This window comes from Rutilus rutilus, assembly GCF_951802725.1.
Source record: "Rutilus rutilus genome assembly, chromosome: 8".
Classification (NCBI taxonomy): Eukaryota; Metazoa; Chordata; class Actinopteri; order Cypriniformes; family Leuciscidae; genus Rutilus; species Rutilus rutilus.
In genome coordinates, this window is record NC_140222.1 from 42,334,986 (window position 1) to 42,362,142 (window position 27,157).

The window sequence follows — 27,157 nt, forward strand, 5'->3', positions numbered from 1 at the left end:
TTAGCAGTTAACCAAGGGCTAATCAGTCTTGCTTTCTCAATTTTAATTAGACCAATCTACCAATTTATGTAAATTACTTAAAAGTTAGGGGCAAGTCTTGATGAAAAAATTGAGATGACTAACTTTTAAGACTAGCCTAAGCTGTTTATGCAACCGACCACTGGTCTTAACTCTACAATACTCATGGTTTACCCAGACAGCAACATCCGGGCCGCGTGGGAACCTCGTGTATCAGATCTGGGCCGACACTATGTTGCTCTCTGGGTATTATCAGTGATGAAGATAAACCTGACACTCTGAACGCTTCTGTGTTTGTCATCAGGAGCGGATCCGGAGAACCCAAGGAGGAGGGTCGCGACTCGAAGCCGAGATCGCTGCGCTTCACCTGGAGCATGAAGACCACCTCGTCCATGGAGCCGGGAGACATGATGAGAGAGATCCGCAAGGTGCTGGACGCCAACAACTGCGACTACGAGCAGCGCGAGCGCTTCTTGCTCTTCTGCGTCCACGGAGACGCGCGGCAGGACAGCCTCGTCCAGTGGGAGATGGAGGTGTGCAAACTGCCCCGCCTGTCGCTCAACGGCGTCCGCTTCAAACGCATATCGGGAACCTCCATCGCCTTCAAGAACATCGCTTCCAAAATTGCCAATGAGCTCAAGCTGTAAGAGAAGGGTTCGGAAAAATACGTGGGGAAAAAAGAAAAAAAAAAACACTAAAAAGGAATTTCGCCGGGAAGTCTGAGCGCCATTTTTTGAGTTCCTGCTTCTGTAAGCTACTGCTGTAATGTTTAGTGGAGACTAAAAAAATACGAATGCAAAAAAACCGCCCTCGCCCCGCCCGATCTTCACGACCTCTAGCATTATACGCCTGGTTAAAACAACCATCTTGCAATAATATCGAAACCCTTTCAGGGTCGGCGGGACAAAATCTGTCGAGCTAATTATCGTAACGAACTTCAGACCGACTTTTTTCCACATGTACAGTTAAGATATAGAATGTTTTTGTTGTATTGAATTGATCATAGAGTTGTATAAAACAAGACTTTCAGCCTACTTATGTGGAGGTGTTGTATAGTCACCATTGGGCTCTGTACAGAAAAATTATGTTCAATGTGTCATACTTGTTTAGTTTGTTGCTTTTTTTTTTTAGACTGACACCACCCGGTTTTAATCGTTCTTTTATATGTTCTCAACGTTTGTTCATGCGACGGTGGAAATTCGGTTATTTTCTCACCCTCGTCCGATCAAGCCCGTATGCTGTTATTTTCCATGAAAAACATTTCCATTTTGACCAGCTCCAAAAAAACACCACAATTTGTGTTGCAATAGCCACGCGTTACTGTGTATCAATCCCAAATTGTAAGTTGTTATAATCACTGAAAACGTGCTGCGTTTAGTTTACTTTTGTATTCCATTGAGAAATAACAACATACACCGGAAGGACGTGAGGGTAAGCAAATAATGACAGAACTTTCATTTTGGGTGAATTGTCCTTTTAATTCAGAGTGAGAATTAGACGCGATCATAACATCAGAGAATTAACGGCTAAGTGTTGTGTAGAGCAGGCGGTGTATTTCCCAGATGCGGATGCGTTGGATGTACAGATCAGCTAGAAAATAGCACATGAGCATCTACATTAACATTCCTGAGAGAACACACATCATCAGAAACACTGCAGTGTGTGTGTGTGTGTGTGTGTGTGTGTGTGTGTGTGTGTGTGGAGCGAGAGAGAGTGAGCCAGTTCAGAAACACTGCATTTCTCTTTCAGAATCCAGAACGTGAAAAGCTTCAACTAATAATAACTACAAGAAATTTATTTATTAAGCCAGTTTATGCCTTGTTTTATTACCTGTAGAAACTGTTCATCCAGAGAATGCATGACTTTTTGTTTTGTTTTTTTTAAGTGTAATTTGTTTTGTAATAATAAGTGGTGACGATGAAGATGAAGATGATGATGATGATGGATTACAACCACTGGTACTTTCTACTAGTTCTTTTGTACTGAAGTATTGAAGGTTAAATGTGCAATGCTGTCTATGTTGTATTACTGTAATGCTGATTGAAGAGGTTGTGACTGCACACTTTTGAGGGAAGATGAGGTCAAGTTAGCGTAGTGTGAGGGGAGAAAGGACTAGTGACTAAACATATTAAAAGGGTAAAGCTGTGATTAAAGCTCAGAGAGGCGTTGAATGTTCGGATGTCGACTGTGATGTTCCATTTTTTGTGACGGTACATTTCCAGGACAAATTTCTTTTCTTTTTTTTTCAAAGCGAAACTCTTCGGGAAGGAAGCTGAAGGCTGAGGATCTCCAAAAAAAAAAAAAAAAAATGCAATTAACTCTTCAACACATTTCGTCCTTCCACACACTTTTCCCATTTATTCTCTCGACATTGTACTGTACATTTCTGCGGAAAATCCCTTGGGCCACTGTGGTTCAACTTCAGTCCCACTGGAGCACATTAAAGCTTACTTGAAATGAGTCTTTGAACTAAAATGTTTTGTGTCCTTTTTTTTTTTTCTCCCACTAACCTCGTTGCAGTAATTATATCAAGCAATCTGTTGTTCTTTCTTGTTTTGCACATGATCATCTATGTTTAGGATATAGTACGTTTTCTTGTCTGTTAACTGACGCAAATGCAACAAAAAATATATATGTAGGGTGAATTTCATGAACGGTACAAAGAAATTCCCTGTTCATATTTCAGCCCAAAATCGATCGAAAGAAAGAAATCGATTGCGTTTATGGAAAATGATGACATTTTTATGAAGATATGTGTGGGTGTAATGGCTATTACCAGGGTGTTTTATTCGTGAGATTCACCCTTAATGATCGAATAAACCACTAGCTTCAAAAAATATTTTACAAACAAAGCAAAAAGTGTCGCAAAGTCCCTTATCAATCACAATGTTGATGAGAACATGACGGCTGCTTCACTTCTGAGTCGGCACCAGGTCATCAATGCCGCTGTTGTTCTCCAGTCTTCTCTCCATTCGGATGAGAAGTTTGACCCCGTCCACCACTAGCTGGGTCAGCCCCACTTCATTTAACCCAATGGTCTGCAGGTTGCTGATTTTGTAGACGCCTGGATCGTCTGTGTGTTAAAAATAATGCAACGGTTTAAGTTTGTTTAGAGTAGTTGAGTAGAGTAGTTAGTTTTTTCAGGTTAGTAGATCAATCATGCAAATATAACAGTGGCAGCTTCATTCTCATTTATGCATGACATTGAAATGTTTGTTGTTCTTGCCATCATCTTCATGAAGCAAATGGTTTTGTTTTACAAGCTTGGTGTGAATATCATCTGGGCAGAAATTGATTCATGTTGCATTGAATTTGAAGAAGGAATGGCAAAAATGTATTAAATGAAAATGGTGGACATTGAAACCACTGAGGACATGAGCCAAAAATGCTTTATACCATTTTGTGCAAAAGTTGTTTTGGACTGTTTGTGGCACTAGAACATTTAAAATACCCCAATAATGCTGAGATCAGCCCCGATTAGTGTCCTAAATTTCACAACCTTTTACGGTGTGGTTCATGGGAGTGCTATAGACGCCCCTGGCAGAGGAAAAATAAAACACGTATTCTAGAAGTATTCTCATCTTTAGAGTAAGTACTAAAGTATGTCCTATATAGTATGAATGTAATCTGGACGTGATGCATCCGCCGCGTTGTCATTGTGATGTGACCTGCAGCGTTAGTCGCTTCACTGCCGTTCACAACCCGGCTGCTGTTGCCTCATGGGATAGTAAAGTGTCTATTACTATCTATTGTCTATTATATACAGTACCAGTCAAAAGTTTGGAAACACTACTATTTTTAATGCTTTTGAAAGAAGTCTCTTATGCTCATCAAGCCTGCAGTTAAAAAACTAAAAAAATAAATAAAAAAACCCCAGTAATATTATGAAATATTATTACAATTTAAAATAATGGTTCTCTTTTTTAATATACTTTAAAATGTAATTTATTTTTGTGATGCAAAGCTGAATTTTCATCAGCAAGTACTCCAGTCTTTGGTGTCTTATGATCCTTCAGAAATCATTCTAATATGATGATTTGATACTCAGTTATTATCAATGATGGAAACAGTTGTGCTGTTTAATATATATTTTTGGAATACTTTTTTCAGGATTCATTGATGAGTAAAACGTTAACAGCATTTATTCATAAAAACAGCATTTATTCAAAATAAAAACATTTCTAACAATATAAATCGTTACCATCACCTTTTATCAATTTAACGCATTCTTGTTGAATTAAAGTACTAATTTCTTAAAAAAAAAATAGTTATTGTTCCCAAACTTTTGAACGGTAGTGTATATTGTTACAAAAGATTTCTATTCTAAATAAATACAGTTCTTTTTAACTTTTTATTCATCAAATAATCCTGAAAAAAGTATCTCAGGTTATAAAAAAATATTAAGCAGCACAACTGTTTCCAACATTGATCATAAATCATCATATTAGAATGATTTCTGAAGGATCATAAGACACCAAAGACTGGAGTACTTGCTGATGAAAATTCAGCTTTGCATCACAAAAATAAATTACATTTTAAAGTATATTAAAAAAGAGAACCATTATTTTAAATTGTAATAATATTTCATAATATTACTGTTTTTTTTTTTTGTTTTTTTTTTTTTTTTTAACTGCAGGCTTGATGAGCATAAGAGACTTCTTTCAAAAGCATTAAAAATAGTAATGTTTCCAAACTTTTGACTGGTACTGTAAGTGTCTATTATTATAGAATTTTTGGTCATTCGGGTACTTTTTACCTACTTTTTTTTACACGTACTGCAAATTCAGACTTACTTTTCTTGGTAACACTTTACAATAAGGTTCATTATTAAGTAAACAATAGTTAATGTATTAACTAACAATGAGCACTACATTTGTTACAGTATTTATTAATCTTTGTTAAAGTTAGTTAATAAATATCCAGCTGTTCATTGTTTGTTCATGTTAGTTCACAGTGCATTAACTGATGTTAACAAACACAACCTTTGATTTCAATGACGTATTAGTAAATGTTGAAACTAATATTAACTAAGATTGGTCATTCTTAGTTCATATTAACTAAGGTAATGAACCTTATTGTAAAGTGTTACCCTATTATTTTCACACACTGTTTTCGCCTACTATATATTAGGGAACTAGTCACATTTGAATCCACCCTAATTACATTTTTATGTTAGACTGTGGCTGATTTCATGTATGATTTTACACGAATGAGTTTAGCCATACTTGTTGCTTCCATCTGCAGTCGTAGTCTGTCCAAGATGTCATCTATGCGTTTGTTCTCGGCGAGATGAAGCAGATTCACTGAGACACTTGCCTTCAGGCCTGTGCCCACCTCCGCAGGTGAGCTGACCACCCAGCCCAGGTGAGGCTTCCAGATAAACGGGTGTCTCCGTTTATTATACACTGCCTCCATCTAAAAAAAAAAAAAAAACACATTTTAGATTTGTGGCGTGCCTCAGGGTTCAGTATTAGGACCTTTTGTCTTCTCATAGAAAACATATCAACATGATATTTGATAAGGTAGTCGATTGATATAAACCTTCAGCACATTTATGCAGACAGTTTTAAATGCTTCTTGCAAGCAAGCATCACTTCTATAAGACACTAGTTTCAGATGGTCCTCCATGTTTACCCAGACAGCCAGGGTCCCGTCCTTGCTCAACCTGATTGGAGGGCAAAAACATATAAGCAAAAATCAAATTGCTTAACATTTATTTAACCACAACTTATGAACCCTAACCAACCACAGGGCCCTCGCATCAGGCCAGTCACGAGCCACGCCGATCTTCATCAGAGAAGATGGTGGAGCGTCCATCACAACCCCTCGGTCTTCACTCTCATGGCTGAGTTCATCTATGGAGTAAAGCTTTCCTGGCAGATCCTCAGCCAACTGCTCCAAAGCTACAACACAAGTTACATTAGCATAAAGCATATCCGTCTAAGTCAGGGGTGTCCAAGCGTGCAGGAGCAGGATTGGACACACCTAGGAGACCCATGACCATGTTTTAACTGCAGTACCTGTTTTGGCCAGTGTGAGGAGCTGTCTGCGCTCCCCTCGGCTGCAGTGTGTAGGGAAGGAGTAATCCTCTACGCTGCGGCCCACAGTCACCTCACAACTCACAGCATACTCCTGGTCAAAGTCATCGCCTCCCTACACACATAAACACAGACTTTATCCTTCCACAGCATGCTGGCACTACAGATCTCTCATGACGGTAGTACAATCACAAAATTTACCCTGAGAGGAAAGATTCTACATAAAATGTGAGTAAAATGACTGGCACAGCTAGTGTGGAGCTGTGCCATCAAGTGGATAGCATAGCAGAGTTTATATCTGACTTATCATTGCACTTGACATTGCAAAGTCTTTTCCTCAGGTAAAACATCAGGACACTTCAGCAAAAGTGTCCATTTGGTCTCCATTTAATCTCACTGTTGAGACATTAAAGAGATGTTACTAGTTATTCTTTTCTTCGTACCTTCAGGTTGTCATAATTGAAGTCGCTCTCTTGCACAGAGTCGGAGGTGACCTTGTAGCCGTGGTAAGACTCAATAATACGGTCAAAGAAGTCACAGAACAGGATATATGACTGAGCGTCTCCCGCTAAACAGCCGACTGCTTTCGGTCCTGTGGACTGCCCTGTCGGACAAAGCCACACAAGATCCAAAATATAACATAAAAGGACAGGGTTTACAAATGCAAAGCATGTGTGTAAATATTGAGAGAAAGGTGTGTTTTGCGTTCTCAGTGGTTGGACATTTATGGCAGAAAATGCATGACTTAAACATATTGTCAACCTTTTCCCTCACAGGGACCCCAAACAATAATAATAATAATAATAAAAAAGTCCACATAATTTAAACACCAAACAATGAAGTACCTTATGAAACCCCAGGGACCAGGACCTGATATTCACTCGAGTCTCTTCAGTGCTAATTACTCTTTCTGTAATACGTACTCTTTTTAAAAGTACTCTTAAGTGTACTTCTTTTTCACAAGGGTTCCCATGAGAAAAATAACTAAATAAACATAGTAATGATGTCTTCAGATGTAAAAGTACAACAACAAAAAAAGTTTCTGTGAGGGTAATGGTGAACATTTACATGTAATGTAAACACAAATGAATAATACATGATTACATGTTCAAAGTCTTAACGACATGATTTAGTGGATCATGTGTCATCTGTGTATTTGCACATCTTTTTCATTCTCATATCTGGAATCATTCATTCAGAGAAGTGTTAGATGGGCTTCGGGTTTCATTTCTCTGCAGTCTAACGCCCGCTAACCGTTCAGTGGAGACTGTGACTCATTCTATGAACCGACGGTTTGTGCGAATGTGTAAAAACAGCATTTTCATCCAGTGAATATCAAAGAATAACTCACCCGGATCCTCGAGTCCGGGCCGTATGATATCATCAAAAATGACCCCGCTCTCCGTGGCCCGGTTGAACTGTCGCGTGTACATGTGCAGGTCCAGGATTCGGCCCATGAGGGTGCGGTTTCTGTCCAGGTTTGGGAACTCATCTTTAGGGGAACTTCTCTTCAGCTTGAACCTGCTCATAGGGTCACGGGGGAGTAAACTCTGGGCAAAACACAACATCAGATATTGCTATTAACATATTTTAATTTATTCATGCATGCACTGATATCATATCTACAGAAGCAGGATGGGTGACTCTTAATTTCGATGGTCCACTATGGAGTGCATAGCTGATATAAAAAAAAATTGGATGACTAGTAATTTCCTACTTAGTTCTGAAAAAACAGAGATTCTAATTATTGGACAAAAAACGTCCTCACGTAATAACCTAGAATACTGTCTAACACTTGATGGCTGCTCTGTCAAGTCCTCGTCTTCGGTTAGGAACCTGGGTGTGCTCTTTGATACCAATCTTTCATTTGAAAGTCACGTGTCTAGTATCTGTAAAACCGCATTTTTCCATCTTAAAAATATGTCTAATTACAACACATGCTTTCAATGAAAAATGCGGAACAGTTAGTTAATGCGTTCATGACCTCAAGGCTAGATTATTGTAATGCTCTACTGGGTGGTTGCCCTGCACGCTTAATAAACAAACTACAGCTGGTCCAAAACGCAGCAGCTCGAGTTCTTACTAGAACCAGGAAGTATGACCATATTAGCCCGGTTCTGTCAACACTGCACTGGCTCCCTATTAAACATTGTATACATTTTTAAATATTGCTGATTACTTACAAAGCACTAAATGGTTTAGCTCCGCAGTACTTGAGCGAGCTCTTAACGCATTATAGTCCTTCACGTCTATTGAGATCTCAAAATTATAGAATATCAAAATCGACCCTTTTCCTATTTAGCACCTAAACTTTGGAACAGTCTTCCTACCATTGTCTGGGAAGCAGACACACTCTGTCAGTTCAAAGCTAGACTAAAAACGACATATAGACACATATAGAACATTACATTTCTATTATTAAAATCAGTTAAATGATTATTAGGCTGCATAGATTAGGTCAGCCGGACCCGGGAACACTTCCTATAACACCTGATGTACTCGTTACATCATAAGAAGAATGGCATCTACGCTAATGCTAGTCTTTCCATTTATTCTGAGGTTTACTGAAGTCAGCCAGATCCGGGCCGTATCCAGATCAGATGGAGGACCTGCGCCAGGACACAACCACAACACATCCTTGAATTGTCAGCAGAGATTGTGTCCCCCGTGAAAGCCTCTTAGGCCTCCTCCCCTCCCCTTTCCCTCTGAAACGTTATCAAAATTGTTCCCATTCACATGGATCCATGGAAACTTGTAATTTGGCAATGTCACTTTATAAAGAAAGACTCTGCGCCCGCGCACATACACATTCAAAAGTGCATACCTATAGACTGAACACTTAATATGCATATGCACACCTAAAGTGGACCAAAGGGATGTCTTTTCAGTCCAGTCAGGGCCATTTTTACTAGATGCCAGATTGAAATTTTGATCATGACCAAATTATAATATTGTGAATATGTGAACCAGTGTTATTTAAAAACTATTATAGTTCTTAATATTCGGAATTCGTTTTATTTGAGTAATTTTGTTGTTTTAGTTTTTAGAATGTTTATACATTTTATTTCAGTTTTATCTTTAGTTATTGTACTAGCAAGTTATAACAACTACTATATACAGTGCTATGCATAAGTTTAGACACCCATGCTAAAGTTGACTAAAAAGAGGAATAAAAAATCATCTTTTGGAAACTGAACTTAATGCCTTAATTTAAAAAATTAGGAAAAATCCAACCTTTAAGGACACCAATTTTCTTTGTGAATGAATAATGTATCGTAAATACATAAATGTTCTTCCTTAAAATACAGGGTGCATAAGTTTGGACACCCCTATGTTAAATTCCCATAGAGGCAGACAGATTTTTATTTTTAAAGGCCAGTTACTTCATGGATCCAGGATACTATGCATCCTGATAAAGTTCCCTTGGCCTTTGGAATTAAAATAGCCCCACATCATCACATAGCCTTCACCATACCTAGAGATTGGCATGGTTTTATTTCAGTTAGCCTAATAGCTAGTTTGATTTGCATTGAGAGATGATCTTATGGAAAGTACCCCATGCCAATCTCTAGGTATGGTGAAGGCTATGTGATGATGTGGGGCTATTTTAATTCCAAAGGCCAAGGGAACTTTATCAGGATGCATAGTATCCTAAACAAAAAATAAAAAAAAATACTTAAAAATAAAAATCTGCCTGCCTCTATGGGAATTTAACATAGGGGTGTCCAAACTTATGCACCCTGTATTTTAAGGAAGAACATTTATTTATTTACGATACATTATTCATTCACAAAGAAAATTGGTGTCCTTAAAGGTTGGATTTTTCCTAATTTTTTAAATTAAGGCATTAAGTTCAATTTCCAAAAGATGATTTTTTATTCCTCTTTTTAGTCAACTTTAGCATGGGTGTCTAAACGTATGCATAGCACTGTAAATACTAACTAAATGAAAATGACAAATATTGCCTTGACACCTAGAGTTATAAATATATATATATTTTTTATTTTCAGTTAACAGTTGTTTTATTTCAAGTAACAAAAATGTTTTTTTGGTAACATTTTACTTAAAGCCTTTATTTATAATGCATTATTAAAGTATTTTTAATGCATTAATTACACCTTGTAATGCACCTTTTAATGTATTGTATGATTTAATAATTGTAGCTAAAACATTATAATGCTATTCTATTCATTATTACACTTATGGAAAGTTTAATGCATTAAAAAAAACCACGACAAAACCAATTTTAGATGTAACAATATCTGACAGATCTGCACATATTCTAATGCATTTCAACTTTGGTTACAATTTTTCAAGTAAAGATATATTGTATTATAACATTCTTTATGAATTCCTTTATAACGCATTATACATAAAGGCTTTAAGTAAAGTGACTGTTTTGTTTTTTAATGATTTTAATTTTAGTTCTGAACTGAAATAACGCTGATGGCAACAGTGCATTAAAAATGAACATTGCTTTGTTGTGCACCAAACTGCGTCCCAAACCTGCCAAAACTGGTCAAGGTTGTGCAGAGAGAGGACGTGGTTGTGGCGATCCATTCGAGATCACGGAACAATGCAAACGCCTGGCAGCACTCTTTTTTTTTTTTCTCGTCCGCAAACAGACAAAGAGTACGGGACTTTCCACAAGCTGGGTGTAAATGGGTTTGGTGTTTGTGAAGGGGAATACCTGCAGCACAGGCCTGTATTTCGACTCCTTCGGGTGCTCAGTAGGTGCTGAAACACAAATCAGACATGAAACATCGAATACCTCCACGCAAATGCCACACAACGATTCTGTTTGTATCTAAAATGAGTGGTTAAAGGACTAACTCAGTGCTGATGTTCATCACTACATCTCCACCACAAGCAATGGCATCCCATGCATCCAAAATGTGACACTTACGCTTAATCATCCACATTTTCTCTCTCTTCCACATCTTTTGGAGCTGTTATGTCTGAAAACCGTACAGATAGACTCCAGCCGACAACAGCTAGACGTTAGCTGTAGACAATATCTATGAATAGCTAGTGGGGCTTGTCGTCATATGAGCGGCTATTGTCCCGTCGCCCACCACACAAAGCACGAGCACCCATGCCGGTGTCAGGTTGCCCGCCTGTAATAATGTGCCTATTTATACAGTTGTGTCAGGATCATACTTCACATCGAAGCTTGAGGGTTGGGTACAAACACTTTCAATGTAGGTCTGCACATTATTGGGGACAAGTGGAGAAGAAATTTGTGGGATATAACAGAGGAAATGGATATGAAGATTGCATGCTTTGAGAAAATACACACACACAATATGTGCACATGTGATCTAGGTGTGTATTCTGGGCTTTCAAAATGTGCTTGCTCTTTGATCACAACTGCAACATATAACAGGGATTACTTTACTAGACTTTATTTCAATAGTTTACTTTAGACATTCTTCTAACTATACGTAACTTTGTGACTTCATGTCAACGAACTCTCATTAATATGCAACTACATGTCAACTAACTATCATTAGAGTATTAGTAGACTGTTTGGGTTTGGGTTAGTAGAATAAGTTGACATGTAGTTGCAAAGTTACTAATAGTTGAATGTCTGTTGAAGGAGAATTAAAATAAAGAGTTAGCAGATATTAAGCAGACAGTCTACTAAAACTCTAATGAGAGTTAGATAACACGTAGTTTCAAAGTTACTTATTGTTAGTAGAATGTCTAAAGTGGACCATTAAAATAAAGTGTTAACGAATGTGAAATAAATAAAAAAATATAAAAACAGAAGTGCACAACAACAACAACCATCATCCATCTAGGAATCAAAATAGTGAAGAGGTCCATGTTTTTGTCCACTAGAGGTAAAGTAACACTGTTGTTTATGTGAATTGTTCTTACAAAAGTCATTGCATGATGTTAGTTGTCCAACGATTACCAAAAGTCAATTGTCAAATGATTGGAATGAAAGTGGAAAAATAGTCATTTGTAATTCGTAATTTGATTCAAAATGACCTTGCATATGTGTTTAGTGCATAGGCCCACTTCTCTACAATTAACATGGCAAAGTGAGTGAGGAACTGGTTGGTAGAAGGGACTACCTATTTGGCAAGAAATGTGAATAAGAATTCACTTCGCTTCTGATTCTTGTCTCCCTTGTAAAGTTAAGCAAATGTTTTTGTTATATATGTTAGAACATGCCGGATATACACTGGGATGCCTTATTAAACCAGCAAGGTATTCAGACAGCTAGCTATAAATATTGTCAGCTGAACTAACTTTAACTTGAAAACAGTAACAGCAATGACCAATGAGCTTAAAAAAAAAAACTGCTGTCCCTTTTCCACAACAAATGCTGTAAGGATAGCATCCAGCATCAAGAACCAATGTGTGAAGAGTCCAGATTTTCTTTATTAACTCAAGTGGTAAGTCCAAAACAATCATTTACAGCATTGCTGTCTTCAGGACACAAAAGAGGGGAGAAAAAGCAAGTAAAAAAGATGAAAATTCAACCTATTTTCTAAATATTGACCTTATTGAATATTTCATCAATGCATCAATTTTTTTAAGTTGTAGAGACAGAGAAACAGGAGAGAGAGACTGGGATAGGAGATGAAGACATGACCCCGGGTCTCCAAACGTGTTGCGGGCCAGTGCGCTACGATCTGCACCAATCACTATGACAAGATGAGCTCCCTTACCACTGACCCGCTGACCCGCGCCGCAAAAACGGATCTTGGCTGGAAATAGCCAGTAACCATCATAACTCCATAAACAATTATACTTTAGGCCTTTTGGAAACACTTCTTACGCTTCTCATGTGCAGAATTTAATTCATGCACATGCAAACTGATATTTTTATAAATATGGCACATATGAGCAGTACATTCAGAACCTTCAGTTGATTTGAAATGATTCAGACTGATTCAGATCTGTGCATGTAAACATGACCAGTGTTACTACAACAAATGTCTTCACCCGAATATTATGAGACACTATAGGGATTCCTCAAAGCCGGTCCTGGAGGGCCACTGTCCTGCATAGTTTAGATCAAAAGCCACGTTTCCACCGAAATTACCCGGAACAATTTGCCCAAGGAACTTTTTTCACAGTAACTTTTCCCCCCCAGACCTGTTGCTGTTGCGTTTCCACCGCGGTCTAAAGTACCGTGAAGATTAGGCAAATTAGTCCGGTGACTTAGGATTGCGTGCGACTGCTCATCCCAGTCGTATTTTGTTTCAAAACTCCCTTGTTTTGATTCGAATAGCAAACAACTCTCACTGCACAACAGACTTTTAAAAATGGTGGTTGAAATAAAATGCTGCGTGGACTCAACCAATCAGCATGTTCAGCGCCCAAGTCCCACCCCCGAAAGTCAGTAGCACCCCACTGCAGTACACGAGATCCAGGGGGCGGAGTTGGATCCAGATCTAAGGGGTGGAGATTGGTAGGTTTAGGGGTGGGTTTAGGGATCAGGGGGTGGAGATTGGTAGGTTTAGGGGTGGGTTTAGGGATCAGGGGGTGGAGATTGGTAGGTTTAGGGGTGGGTTTAGGGATCAGGGGGTGGAGATTGGTAGGTTTAGGGGTGGGTTTAGGGATCAGGGGGTGGAGATTGGTAGGTTTAGGCGTGGGTTAAGGGATCAGGGGGTGGAGATGGGTAGGTTTAGGGGTGGGTTTAGGGATCAGGGGGTGGAGATGGGTAGGTTTAGGTATATGTAAGGTGGGAGGAGTTGGATCTGGATCCAACTCCTCCCCCTGGATTTCGTGTTCTGCAGTGAGGACCATCTTCTGAAAGTTGCTGAACTTTGAAAAAGTGCTACCTTGTGAGCAGGGACTTTCTGAGGGGGAAATTTTAACGCGGAACTTAATTTCGACCCTGGTTCAACACACCTGTGAGTCCCACCACAAAGTCCCTAGTTCCTGGGGGAAGTTCCTGCGGTGGAAACGCAGTTAAACACACCTGAACAAGCTCTTCAGAGTTACAGGTAAGTGAGTTTTATCCGGGTTTGAGCTGAACTCAGCGGGGCAGGACTTGAGGAATCCTGCTATAGTGACTCCAGGACACTGTTTTGGGAGCGCTACAAGTCCTCTAATCCAGTCGTGTCCACTTTTACTTTGATGAACAGTGTGTCGTCTCTCACATACGTGGCGTTCCGAGGGACCTCCAGATCACTGTGGGATATGAATCGTGGGAATCCTGTGGCCACATTAGCATCAGATGTTGGCCGACTAAAGCTATCGCTGGAATCAGGGATGAAAGTACTGCTCAAGTGGTTCCTAGTGCCGCCTTGATCCAGCAATGTTAACGTTGTGTTCTGACGAAACGGCCATGGTAAGAGGGAGTCGAAGTCTCCGCGCATTATCGTGACATAGAGCGACATGTGAGTGCCTCTCCCTGAGTTGTCCCCACCAAGGTAAGCCCGCAGGCTAAGCTTGTAGCCGCTACGACTGGTGTAGAAGGGGGTCGAGTTGAGGACGATGCCAGCTTCTTTCCGGTGCCAGTAGTCACGCACTTTCCAGATGAGCTTCCCATCGAAGGAGGTGGACTCGAGCTGGCGGAAACGCTGCTCGTTACACTGCAGCTGTTCCACGTGGATGTCTAACAAACGTGTATGACGTTGACACGTCTGCTCTAACGCACCTGAGGGACACAAACACATACACAGCTCCTGTTACAGCTCTATAAAGAGGATACATCTGCATATTACTGTATTGTGTGAGGCTGGTAATAAATCTATAGCCCTATTTGGACGGGATAAGTTAAACATGGAGAAGTGGGGTAATGTAATTGTTACCAGAGCTTCTCAGTGATTTCAGTCCTGTTCGAATGTGCATCTCAGTGATCATTACGGACAATTTCAGTAAAGATTACGGCGACTTTTACCTTCTGTAAAAAGGTCCGGAAAAATTACCTCAGGTAATACTGATCCCGTGCGAATAGACCCGCTGTAAATATGTACGTAAATATTCCGCCATTTCATGTTTAAAAGTAGTTTTCTGCATTTTTTTTAGTATGGAGGTGCTTGGAGAAGCATTCAGTTGCGTTCTAGATACTGGGACGAGTCTGTGGCAAAACTCAAGTGCTTTCCACATACCATTCAGATCAAAAAGAAGATCGAAAGCACTTGTTGAAACTTTTTTTAGCGTTAGATAAATGTTAGCCTATTACCAACATAATCCAGTCTGAATTTAATGAATACATTGTTTGACTGGACCTAACTGTTTTATTTGTATATATAAATATAGGTTGTTTGCGCACATGATATCAGTAAGCAACGTAATACGCACATAGCGACAGGAGGGTGACGGCGGTGTGTAAATTGAGTTACCCTGAGATTTCTTATCCCGTGCGAATTGGCCATTAATATTACAGACGTCCTGTGGTAAGACTGTATTACTCCATCTACCCTTGTTAAACTAATCCCATCCGAATAGGGCTTAAAACTAGAAACAAACTCTGTAATTTATTGTTCTGAATCTGTATAGGCTGTGACACACCAAGCCAACGGTTGGCTGTTGGACAGCTGTCGTTAAAGGGATACTTCACCTCTGGAAAGATGAATGTGTATTTAAAATAGGTCATTTATGTAGAAGAAATGTGAAATTATTTTTGAATTTGGAGCTTTCTAGACTGAGAAAAGACAGAAAATGTATTTTTGGCTTATGTGGATGAAAGACAACTCCCAGAATGCACTTGCTTCGCTGCCCTAGGAGGCCACTCCCAAGCCACGCCTACCAGTAAGAGAGCGCAATTGAAAACAACAAGGCTAGGCTACTAGTGAGTCTCCGTGACGAGTTTGCCCGGGATTTCGAGATCGCCCAAAATGTCCGGGATTCGGCTTTTGCGTTCTACAGTCGCCATTCATTATGTTTACTGTGGCGAGCAGGACGAGGCTGAGGGGCGCGGGGCCGATGGTGTGATTACTGTGAGACGCACCGGTCTCGTATCTCTCGCGAATTTTATTGGCAATGTTAAAACGCACATCAACCGATCACTTGTTTAGCGTTCATGTAAACACTACATTCAGATTCACCAATCGGAATGAATTCAGTTAGATTGAAACAAATGGTGTGCATGTAAACAATGAATGGCGACCGCAGAAAGCAAAAGCCGAATCCCGGAGATTTTGGACGATCTCGACGGCCGGACGTGTCCGGGAAAAAGAGGATGGTAACCCCTACTACTCAGCTTTCTCCACAGAACAAGAGCCTGTTAGCTTAGCTTCCAAAGAAAGACGGCTGACACTGTGTGTACATTCTGTGAGTGAGATCCCACCTCCTATGGGCGGATTGAAAACATGCGGAACAGCTCCTCCTACTGGCTGTAGTCTCTCACCTCTGGCCAAAAAAATCCTCTGATGACGCAAAATGACGATTTTTGCGTCATCTGAGGATTTTTTCCAGACAAAAAAATACATAAATCTCTCATCTCAGGGGGATATGAGGGTGGAAAGCACGGTAATTCGAAAATACTACAGGTTTTCTACTCATACAAAGCTTAATGCTAAATCCTGAAGTATCCCTTTAAGGGTTTAGTTTTTGTGATGTGTTCTGCACCGTTAAAAGTGTTCGACGGTGTGAAACTTTTTTGTATACAATATATAAGTCCTAGCTTTTCCAGTTTCCCTTTTTGATGGACGAATACAGACTACTGATTTGGAGAGTTATTTCCTCTCACGCAGGTTTAGAACATACAGGCTAGTTGGACATTGAATGTAGTTTTTGCTGGGTTCAAGCGCAAACTTGTGGTCCAGACTCAGGTGACATGAGGCAACACGAGTCAGTTTTCAAAACCACTGCTTATCTGATGTTGGTTTGGTGTGTCAGGGCCACACCAAATGATATTATTCACTGAACACAAAAGTAGAAATTTTGAACAATCTTCTCACTCCTCTTTTCCCACAGTTCTTGGTAACCACATCTGTCAATCTCCAAAAAGGATGTTCGAATTCAAACGCTTTGACTGGTCTCGTGATAAAATGACATCAGTGACATCAACATCCAACCTGGCCTGACGCATCAACATGCTATTTTGAATCTGACAGACATGAATGAGATTTCAGAGCTTTGATTGAGGGGAAGTTTCAGGCTAATATTTTAGTCAGTTATTATACAGCTTTAGAAATCGTGGAATTTATTTACAAGGATTTTTTTTTTTTTGGACTACTTTTATAGTACTTTTTTGGTGTTTGACAGACAGTCACAATTTACTATCATGGTATGGAAACTGACTGTGTGCTTTATTTTATGTTTCACTGAAAACTAACAACTTAGCTATAACCAGGGGTGTCCAGTCCTGTTCCTGGAGGGCCACTTTCTTGCAGAATTTAACTCCAAACTGATCCAACAGACCTATCTGGAGGTTTCTAGTACTCCTGAAGTCCTTGATCGGGTTTAATTAGGGTTGGAGCTAAACTTTGAAGATAGGAGGGCTCAAGTAATAGAATTGGACACCTTTAAAAGTTTTTGCATTACTGCGACCAGGGCTGGCGGAAGCGCTGGGAAAACTGGGCAATTGCGCCAGAGGGCGCCGCACCATGACGAGCACGAGCATCTCAAACTTGATCAATATAAGCAGCACGGCACAACGGTTCATATGCTCATTGGGCCCTATTTTAATGATCTGAAACGCAAGTATCAAACGCGAAACGCAAGTAACTTTGTGGGCGGATCTCGGTTAAATGACTCTTGCACCTGACGCAAATCTAAAATGGGTTGGTCTGAAGTAGCTTCATTACTCATAGGTGTGGTTTGGGCGTAACGTGAAATAAACCAATCACAGCGTCATCTCACATTCCCTTTAAGAGCAGGCGCGCTTGTTCCATGGCGGTTTGCTATTATAATGGCGGATTTGCCAGACGCACGCCAGGAGCGGTTCACAGCCGAGGAGACCGACGTTCTCGTCAGGGCCGTAAAACACAGAGAAGTGACGTTGTATGGGGATGGAGAAACCCACCCAAATTAGCTTTGGTTAAACAGGCGTATAATAATTTGGGTAAATGTGTAAGCTAGATTTATGCCTATTTTTTCACATCTTCATGGACACCACAATGATTTCCCTCGTGTGGAAATTTTTTCCTTGTAATAATGTATGATTTGCAAAAATTGGAACTGCTGCGTCTGTGTGTAGATGAGAGAATCAAAGTGTATGCGCGTTGTGCTCACGCTACATTATGGCCAAGCATGCGCCCTTAAAATAGCATCTGAATAACGCGCCACTGACTTTAGACTAGGTTTGTCCTGGTCTGTGGCGGAATAGTTTTCTGAAACTGCAAAATAGCACCAGGGAACATTTGCGCCGGAACACGCCTCCTCTTTTCGCTGAACCGCCCCCGGGAGCGCAAGTTCATTCCCTAGTTTACCAACGTACGTCTGCTGAGGGAAAAGTCCGCTGTGCGTCGGGTGCAAAATAGGAATGATACATGCGTCGGTGTACAAAGTCAATTGCGCTGGGTGCAAGATAGGGCCCATAGTCTCCAAATTATGACCAGATACGGATATTAAGTCTGCTGTTTAAAATAAATAAAGAACCAATGTAGGAGAATAGTTATTATGCTCAAACAGCTGTGTATTTGTGTATTTGTGCAGTGGCGCATCTAAAAAATCTATTCCGATTTGAAGCTTGTGACATATAAACGCGCACATCAACCCGATCACTTTATTTAGCGTTCATGTAAACACTACGTTCGGATTCATCACTCAGAATGAATTCAGTTGGATTGAAACAAAAGGTGTGCATGTAAACATAGCCAGTGTCACAAGACCATCTGAATGGATTAGCCGAAATTTCAATTGAGCACCAAATCTGTCGCAAATTGGATTACTCCAAGATAACTGAAGAGTTCGCAGCAGCCAAAGCAAGAAATGTCGTCTTTTAAATGGTGAGTCAACTGTATTAATTCATTACACATGTCTTAAGTCAACAGTAGGGGTCAATATGTGATAAATTGGCCTTTTTTTCTCTTAAAAATTTGAACGTAGGGAGCGGCATATTCCTATTTGGCCCAGAGCGCCGGAACGTCTTCCCCCGGCCCTGACTGCGACAACAGCAAACCTCAAAAGGGCAAAATAGTAGCCTTCTAATGTCTAAACCAGTAAAAACTACATGAGCTGACCTTTGGCCTAAAGGTGAAGCTGGCTATAGAGGACCATTTGAGATACCAACCTGCAGAAATTACTTCCAACCCTAATCAGACAAAAAAAAGTGTTCAGTATTACTTGAAAACAACAGCCAGGTGTGTTGGAACTAAAGTCTGCAGGAAGGTAGTCCTCTATGAGCTGGGTTAGCCACCCCTGGTTTACTCTAATTGTCTAGCATCACAGGGGTTACTCACACCTATGGGCAATTTAGAGTCAGGAACAGCCTTTATAGTGATGTTCGGGAGCCTACACAATCTCTTAGTCAAATCCCATCTCTTTGACCCACCTAAAGGTCATGCGTTTTGAACACAATGTGTGAAACTGAACTTGTGAAGCCAAACACCTTTGCATTCACAAACGCAGAAGAGTGCGTTTCAAGTTTCACCCATCTTGTTCAGTAGCTCTCTACAAGTAAACAGTGTCAACATTCATGTGGCCAATCAGACTTGTCTTACCCAGATGTTCCCTGAGGCTTTCAGTGACGGCCACCTGCTGTCTGAGCGAGTCCAGTGATGCCCGCAGGCTCGGGATCTCTTTGCTTAACTCAGACCCCAGAACGCCCCGCAAATCCCGCAGTTCACGCTGCACACTGCAGATCCGCACCCTCTGCTCGTCCACAGACCTCTGCCACACAAACACAGATCATACAGCACACTCTGACCACATACTATAATATCCTCCACAGGTATACATGTTCAGGATGTGAATTTAAATATTGAAGCTAGTCAAGCTCTTAATCACCACTATGACCAAATACAGTATAATGAATGGTGATTACTTGACTTCCTAAATAGGAATCATAATTTACACTTTTACACAAAATTGTTGTTGCTATATGTTCAGATAACAGGTCAACTTGGGGGGTGGGGTCGGTGAGCTGTTCCTTTAACTTGGCATTGAATTTTATGGATTCTAAAATTACAGGACAATCATCGGTTTTGCACTTAGTAGCTTGACTGAACTCAGGCTTTCTTTACCTGTAAGGTAGTAAGTGTGCTGTCACACATGGTGACATCCCTGTCCAGACTGCTGACCACAAGACTTTTGTCCTTCAGCGCCCCCTGTTGGACGATCATATCCTGCTGCAACTGTTCCACCTACAGCCAGGACCATTTGTATATTACTTTGAAGATTTGTAATTGAGCAATAAGCTACAAGAGACAAACATGAAGTAATTCTTTGCATTCTCTATGTGTTTCAGCATCTCTTAAGTAATGAAATTACAAAGAACACACATTTTCATTCATTTGTTTCTATCCCTTTTATTATAACATTTGATGGGATGTACTTGGAGATAATGTTTTATAAACCAGAATTTCTCTTTTTCATTTTGTATTTTGCATTGACAATGCATACCTGTTTCTCAAGTTTGGTGTTACTTTCCAGGACAAGCCGAACATGAGAACTGAACTCTGTGTTTTCATGAATTTGCACTTTCCCTCTTTTATCCTGGATGAAAGACAGAGTTCAAAGGCTGAGATCTCCAAAGCCTATGTATTTAACGACCAGGACAGCATTTCCCAAAGGCATCGAAAGCCTAAGTAGATCGTAAAACCACTGCCACCAATGGACTCTACAATCAACTTAGCTCACGATGCTTATGAGAAATGCAGCCTAGTTCATTAAATAGGACAACACTTTCAGTGTTGAATTTGAATGTGTTCTTACTCTGACTGTGCAGCCATAGTTTTTATAAATGCAGTCCGTCTCCACTTCAGGACACTCGTCAGCATGCGCCTGCAGCTGCAATGGGATCAAAAAGCAGCAATGAGCAAATTAAAATATCTTTAGTCTGATAATCAGCTTTTTACAGAGCCCCGGCCTAAGGGGACATGGGGATGGAAAAATGTGATTTGGGAGGAAAATAACATTCACAAGTTCACATTTAAAAATAATCAGATATAGTATAAAATATGCATATTTGGTGCGCTATCCGAGGAAAGGGCTCTGAGATCTGCATTTGGCCCCCAGAGATCTCCCCTCTGGCTGGTATAGGAATAACTGAGACTGAGGAGTTGTGGTGGAGGAGGCATGCTGGAAAAACTGTTGTGGAACAGAGGTAAGTCGGCTCTATCCACCTTATTTTGCAACGTGGAAGTAAATATGATGAGGTACTTCCTTTTAATGTGTTAGACTTCCGTTTCGCTAGGCGGTAGGTGAGAAGCCATGTCAAGGGTGCACTTACAAAACACTATTAAACACCGTGATGGTTCATATTTATCACACCCGCAGTGGGGGGATGAAAAGAAGAAGTGGTCTGATATCTTATAAGAACAGCAGCAGCTCGTTTGACAAATGCTATCTCAGCATATGCTGAGAGTTTGGGTTGCTTATGACGTTCAAATGGGAACGCAATGTGCGCCATTTCACCAGATTGGTAACATACATAATCTATAAACCCACGCCAGCACAGGAGAACACATCAATGTGTTTCTATGCAAACTGTTCATTCATCGCGACTTTAAAATAAAAGTTTAAACCCTCATGAGTCTGTCCACATGTTACTGTTCAAGAAATTAGCTAAACTTTTTAAGCAATGGTTCTCGCGGGGGAACGCAATGGTTTGGTGAACGAACGCAAAGGTTTGGTGAGGGAAAGGAAAGGTTCTTGGGGGAACGTAATGGTTCTCAGGGGAACACAATGGTTTGGTGAGGGAACGCAAAGGTTCTCAGGGGAACACAATGGTTTGGTGAGGGAACGCAAAGGTTCTCAGGGGAACACAATGGTTTGGGGAGGGAACGCAAAGGTTTGGTGAATGAACGCAATGGTTTGGTGAACGAACGCAAAGGTTTGGTGAGGGAAAGGAAAGGTTCTTGGGGGAACGTAATGGTTCTCAGGGGAACACAATGGTTTGGTGAGGGAACGCAAAGGTTCTCAGGGGAACACAATGGTTTGGTGAGGGAACGCAAAGGTTCTCAGGGGAACACAATGGTTTAGTGGGAACGCAAAGGTTCTCGGGGGAACACAATGGTTTGGTGAGGGAACGCAAAGGTTCTCAGGGAAACGCAATGGTTCTCGGGGGAACACAATGGTTTTCGGGGGAACGCAATGGTTTGGTGAGGGAACGCAAAGGTTCTCAGGGGAACACAATGGTTTGGTGAGGGAACGCAAAGGTTCTCGGGGGAACACAATGGTTTGGTGAGGGAACGCAAAGGTTCTCAGGGGAACACAATGGTTTGGGGAGGGAACGCAATGGTTTGGTGAACGAACGCAAAGGTTTGGTGAGGGAAAGGAAAGGTTCTTGGGGGAAAGTAATGGTTCTCAGGGGAACACAATGGTTTGGTGAGGGAACGCAAAGGTTCTCAGGGGAACACAATGGTTTGGTGAGGGAACGCAAAGGTTCTCGGGGGAACACAATGGTTTGGTGAGGGAACGCAAAGGTTCTCGGGGGAACACAATGGTTTGGTGAGGGAACGCAAAGGTTCTCAGGGGAACGCAATGGTTCTCGGGGGAACACAATGGTTTTCGGGGGAACGCAATGGTTTGGTGAGGGAACGCAAAGGTTCTCAGGGGAACACAATGGTTTGGTGAGGGAACGCAAAGGTTCTCGGGGGAACACAATGGTTTGGTGAGGGAACGCAAAGGTTCTCAGGGGAACACAATGGTTTGGTGAGGGAACGCAAAGGTTCTCGGGGGAACACAATGGTTTGGCGAGGGAACGTAAGGGTTCTCAGGGGAACACAATGGTTTGGCGAGGGAACGTAAGGGTTCTCAGGGGAACGCAATGGTTTGGTGAGGGAACACAAAGGTTCTCAGGGGAACGCAATGGTTTGGCGAGGGAACACAAAGGTTCTCAAGGGAACGCAATGGTTTGGTGAGGGAACACAAAGGTTCTCAGGGGAACGCAATGGTTTGGCGAGGGAACACAAAGGTTCTCAAGGGAACGCAATGGTTTGGTGAGGGAACGCAAAGGTTCTCGGGGGAACACAATGGTTTGGCGAGGGAACGTAAGGGTTCTCAGGGGAACACAATGGTTTGGCGAGGGAACGTAAGGGTTCTCAGGGGAACGCAATGGTTTGGTGAGGGAACACAAAGGTTCTCAGGGGAACGCAATGGTTTGGCGAGGGAACACAAAGGTTCTCAAGGGAACGCAATGGTTTGGTGAGGGAACACAAAGGTTCTCAGGGGAACGCAATGGTTTGGCGAGGGAACACAAAGGTTCTCAGGGGAACGCAATGGTTTGGTGAGGGAACACAAAGGTTCTCGGGGGAACGCAAAAGTTTAGTGCAGTGGTTCCCAAACCTGTCCTGGAGGACCACCAACACTGCATGTTTTCTTTTTCTCCCTAGTCAAACACACCTGATTCAACTCATCAGCTCATTAGGGTTAATGAGCTGATGAGTTGAATCAGGTGTGTTTGACTAGGGAGAAAAAGAAAACGTGCAGTGTTGGTGGTCCTCCAGGACAGGTTTGGGAACCACTGGTTTAGTGAGTGAACGCAAAGGTTCTCAGGAGAACGCAATGGTTTGGCGAGTGAACGCAAAGGTTCTCGGGGGGAAAGCAAAGGTTTAACGAGCGAACGCAAAGGTTCTCAGGGGAACGCAATGGTTTTTACAAGCAAACGAAAAGGTTGTCTTGAAAAACCTGCAAGGATAGGAACTGGTATTCCGTAGAATATAATAGAAATGTAAGCTACATTCATGATAAGTGCAGATAAATACATATTTAAAGCCACTGAGCCCCTAAGGGAACATGTTGATGGAAAAAATATGAGATCACTGTGTCCCCTTAGAGCAGGGGTGTCCAAACTCAGTCCTGGAGGGCCACTGTCCTGCAGAGTTTAGCTCCAACCCCAATTAAACACACCTGAACCAGATAATCAAGGTCTGATTATCTGGTTCAGGTGTGTTTAATTGGGGTTGGAGCTAAACTCTGCAGGACAGTGGCCCTCCAGGACTGAGTTTGGACACCCCTGCCTTAGAGGCTCCATATTAATCTGAAGAGAGCAATAAAAAAGATTTGCAAAAAGGTGCACATTCATCACAATAAGAACTTTCTAAAAGTGGTGCTCTCCTGGAGTGAAGTATCTGACTGAGTCACACCTTGTGTCTTTTGATCATCTGCAGACACTTGTTGGTACAGGCGACTTCAACTTCCGGGCATGAAGTCTTCTGATGGGCCTGGCATAGTTCAGAGGCAAGATTAGAAACAAACACACCTACGATGACTATGCACTTCTGAGACACGGAAACATTCTGACCAGCAGTTGGGAAACGGGAAAAGACTGCCTGCAGTAGTGGCAGGAATCCAGGCGGAAGGAACAGACGTTCTTCTGATGGTCCATTAGGGTTTTGCGTAACACAGTGTCGGTGCAGCCTGAGTTGGAGCATCTAATGCGCTCATACTGGCAAGCTTTTAGATGATCCTGAGAAAGAGAGGTAGAACTGATATTACTCAGCTCTGAATGATGGAAACAGTTTTTCATCATCAATTTACAGCATATTACGTCACGTTTTGTCCTTTACCTGCAGGTTACATAAAGGAACCCTCTGCTTACAGTCTGGGGCATTGGTGCAGTAGACGTCTAAGTTTAGCAGTTCCCTTTTACAGCAGTTGTCCTGAAAAACCTGCAAGTATTGGAATTGCTATTCAGTGGAATATAATGGAAAATTGATGATACGTGCAGATAAATAGGCTACTTATTTAAAAAAAGTTATCTTATCTCACCTCCTCAGGTTTTATAGGACTGCTGTCTAAAGGACATTTCGAACTTCCCCCATTTTCACTGAAAAGAAGAAAGGTTACACATTGCCAAATCATTTTAGACGCTGAAAGTAATGTCGGTTCAAAGTCATGTTTATCTTTGCTGATATACAACAAATTGTATAATAACTGATACATTTTTCTTACATGTATGCCTTGACGCACTGAGCACAGAAAATGTGCCCACAGCCCGTCTGGTGAGGGTTCAGGACGATCCCACCGCAGGACGGGCACACGAACTGTTGCTCTAACCTCAACACGAAGCGCAGAGTGCGATTGGTCAGAACGGATTCCAGCTCCCATGACCTCATGGACTCAGAGCTCGAGAACCCAGGAAGCTCGTTCTCCTCTGTGGCCATGGAAACCTGGTTAGGTCTGACACAACAGAAGAAAACTTAAAATAATATATAATTGTTAAATACAATTCTGTTTAATGTTTCTTTTGTTATTAGCAACTCTAAAGTTGATCTTTATATCAAAGTAATATATGTAAGGGATAATCCATGGCTAGCTGTGCATTAAATGAAAGAACAGCTAGCCGTGGATTATATGTGTGTGTGTGTGTGCTTCAATGAAAACAGCTCATTAAAGTAGAATGCTGATTAAATTGACTTTGAACTACCTGTTCATTAAACGGGTTTATTTCACACCTTCCAGCCAATCAGAATCAAGTATTCAAACACACATTCACAATTAAAAATATTTCTGGCTACAAGGATATCTAACCAGGTACCACCAGAAAGGTCAGTTTTCCGTCAAAATATTTAATATAATACTAAATTAATATTATATTACACGAATTGTTTTGTTCAAAATGTTCACAGTCATCCTGTTAGTCTTTTATAACACCACTTGAACTAAAGCCGGTTCCTTTTCCCGTTTAGCTCTCACACAGAGCTAAACTTTTTATTATTTTTAGTTTATCACAGTCACAAACATTACACTCTTGTTTGAGTAGGCTAAATTACAAAAATGCCACCATCGATCCCTGAGCAATCTTTATTTCCATCCGGTTTGTTTTCTTGCCATTACGTAAGCAATGCATTTATCATTTAAATTGTTCCATTTATTTGTCACACAATTAGATTTTAGATCAAATAAATCACGAGTGAACAAATGTGCACTATGCAATGCAATCTAATTTGTTAACTTGGGACATAACTAAGCATGTGGGTTACAGATAACAGCGTTGACCGTTTAATTTGACTTACATTTACTTTTCTTATGTTGCTTCTTAGAAGTGCGACGGTGCTACACTTATCTTTTCACCACCACCCCAAAGCATAAGATAACCTGATTACAATCATTGCAGTGTTCACACAGGATGATGACGCTATTATGGCCAAGTGTTTTGAGCGTTCATTATTTTCAAAGCTTTCCTACTTTTACATAATGCAGCTTTTAAAGCAACGAGAAGTCTGTTCCTGAGAGAGAGAGAGAGAGAGAGAGAGAGAGAGAGAGAGAGATAAACATATGGGGAATCCCCAGTGCAAGAACATGACACTATGAATCTATACTTAAGTAAAAAGCATTAGTTCTCACATGCCTCAATAAAGCGAGTGAATTAGTCCGGCTTCGCGTGGTTATCGTGTAAACAACAATAACGCAATTATAGCCATGGATTTCACATTGAAACATTTACTTTCGCTTTACACTACCAGCAATATTATTCGTTATATTTATTTTAAAATGCATGGGAATACATACCTGGGGGGTTGATGGCTTTAAAAGCTCATTTTGACTAGTGTGGTTGAGCGTTCAATGGATATAATCCTGAGAAACACTGTTTGACAGTTACTCGGCTCTCAGCGCTCAGTGCCGATGCACCGAGATTAAAAGGAACGGAACACGCATTGACCAATCCTACTACGGCAAAGGCCTGGCTCATGAATATTAATCAGGCAACGTCACGGGATGTTTATCACGTAAGGTCTCATGAATATTCATGAGGGAAGTCTTGGCGATAGTAGGTTTCGCAAATGTGTGGACGGAAAGCGCATTGCAGGAAGTGTCTATAAACGAAATTATTACAGAAATAGAATGCGGTTAAAACGCCGACACACACATTAACTCATCTTTAAACTAAAATAAGAGAGAGGACATCAAACAGACACGGAAGTGTGCCTGGCACGCTAGATTAAACGAAAATGAAACAGGTCTGTTCAAACGTGTTTTAATGTTTCCATATGAGAGATTATAACACTTCACATATGAACATGCGTTGGGCACACACATTTAAGGGGACTTTTCGTTATTTTGCATATAATGCCACAACA

At 40.9% G+C, this 27,157-nt stretch overlaps 3 protein-coding genes across 5 annotated transcripts in view; 1 reads left to right on the plus strand and 2 right to left on the minus strand.

Annotated features, from left to right (window-relative positions):
* mark1 (MAP/microtubule affinity-regulating kinase 1) overlaps nt 1-2,493 on the plus strand; it is a 59,867-nt gene extending 57,374 nt beyond the window's left edge. For all 3 annotated transcript variants that reach the window (XM_084415950.1, XM_084415948.1, XM_084415949.1), the window contains one exon: nt 323-2,493. In XM_084415950.1, coding sequence (XP_084272076.1) covers nt 323-665 — 343 coding nt within the window. In that variant the 3' untranslated portion in view covers nt 666-2,493. The remainder of the gene's footprint in view (nt 1-322) is intronic.
* Nucleotides 1,480-11,185, minus strand: LOC311294886 (creatine kinase M-type). The gene is made up of 9 exons (XM_084415951.1): nt 10,963-11,185; nt 10,747-10,793; nt 7,408-7,606; nt 6,500-6,660; nt 6,039-6,171; nt 5,765-5,921; nt 5,560-5,683; nt 5,244-5,433; nt 1,480-3,091 (listed from the first exon to the last, which is right to left on the minus strand). The coding sequence occupies exons 1-9, from the start codon at nt 10,994-10,996 to the stop codon at nt 2,931-2,933; spliced, it is 1,206 nt and encodes a 401-aa protein (XP_084272077.1). The 5' UTR covers nt 10,997-11,185; the 3' UTR covers nt 1,480-2,930.
* A 1,246-nt stretch (nt 11,186-12,431) lies between these two features.
* traf5 (Tnf receptor-associated factor 5) lies at nt 12,432-26,724 on the minus strand. The gene is made up of 11 exons (XM_084415952.1): nt 26,589-26,724; nt 25,029-25,256; nt 24,846-24,903; nt 24,644-24,745; nt 24,379-24,543; nt 24,221-24,298; nt 20,847-20,921; nt 20,535-20,627; nt 20,156-20,275; nt 19,634-19,802; nt 12,432-14,679 (listed from the first exon to the last, which is right to left on the minus strand). The coding sequence occupies exons 2-11, from the start codon at nt 25,238-25,240 to the stop codon at nt 14,117-14,119; spliced, it is 1,635 nt and encodes a 544-aa protein (XP_084272078.1). The 5' UTR covers nt 25,241-25,256; nt 26,589-26,724; the 3' UTR covers nt 12,432-14,116.
* Nucleotides 26,725-27,157: the final 433 nt, after the last annotated feature.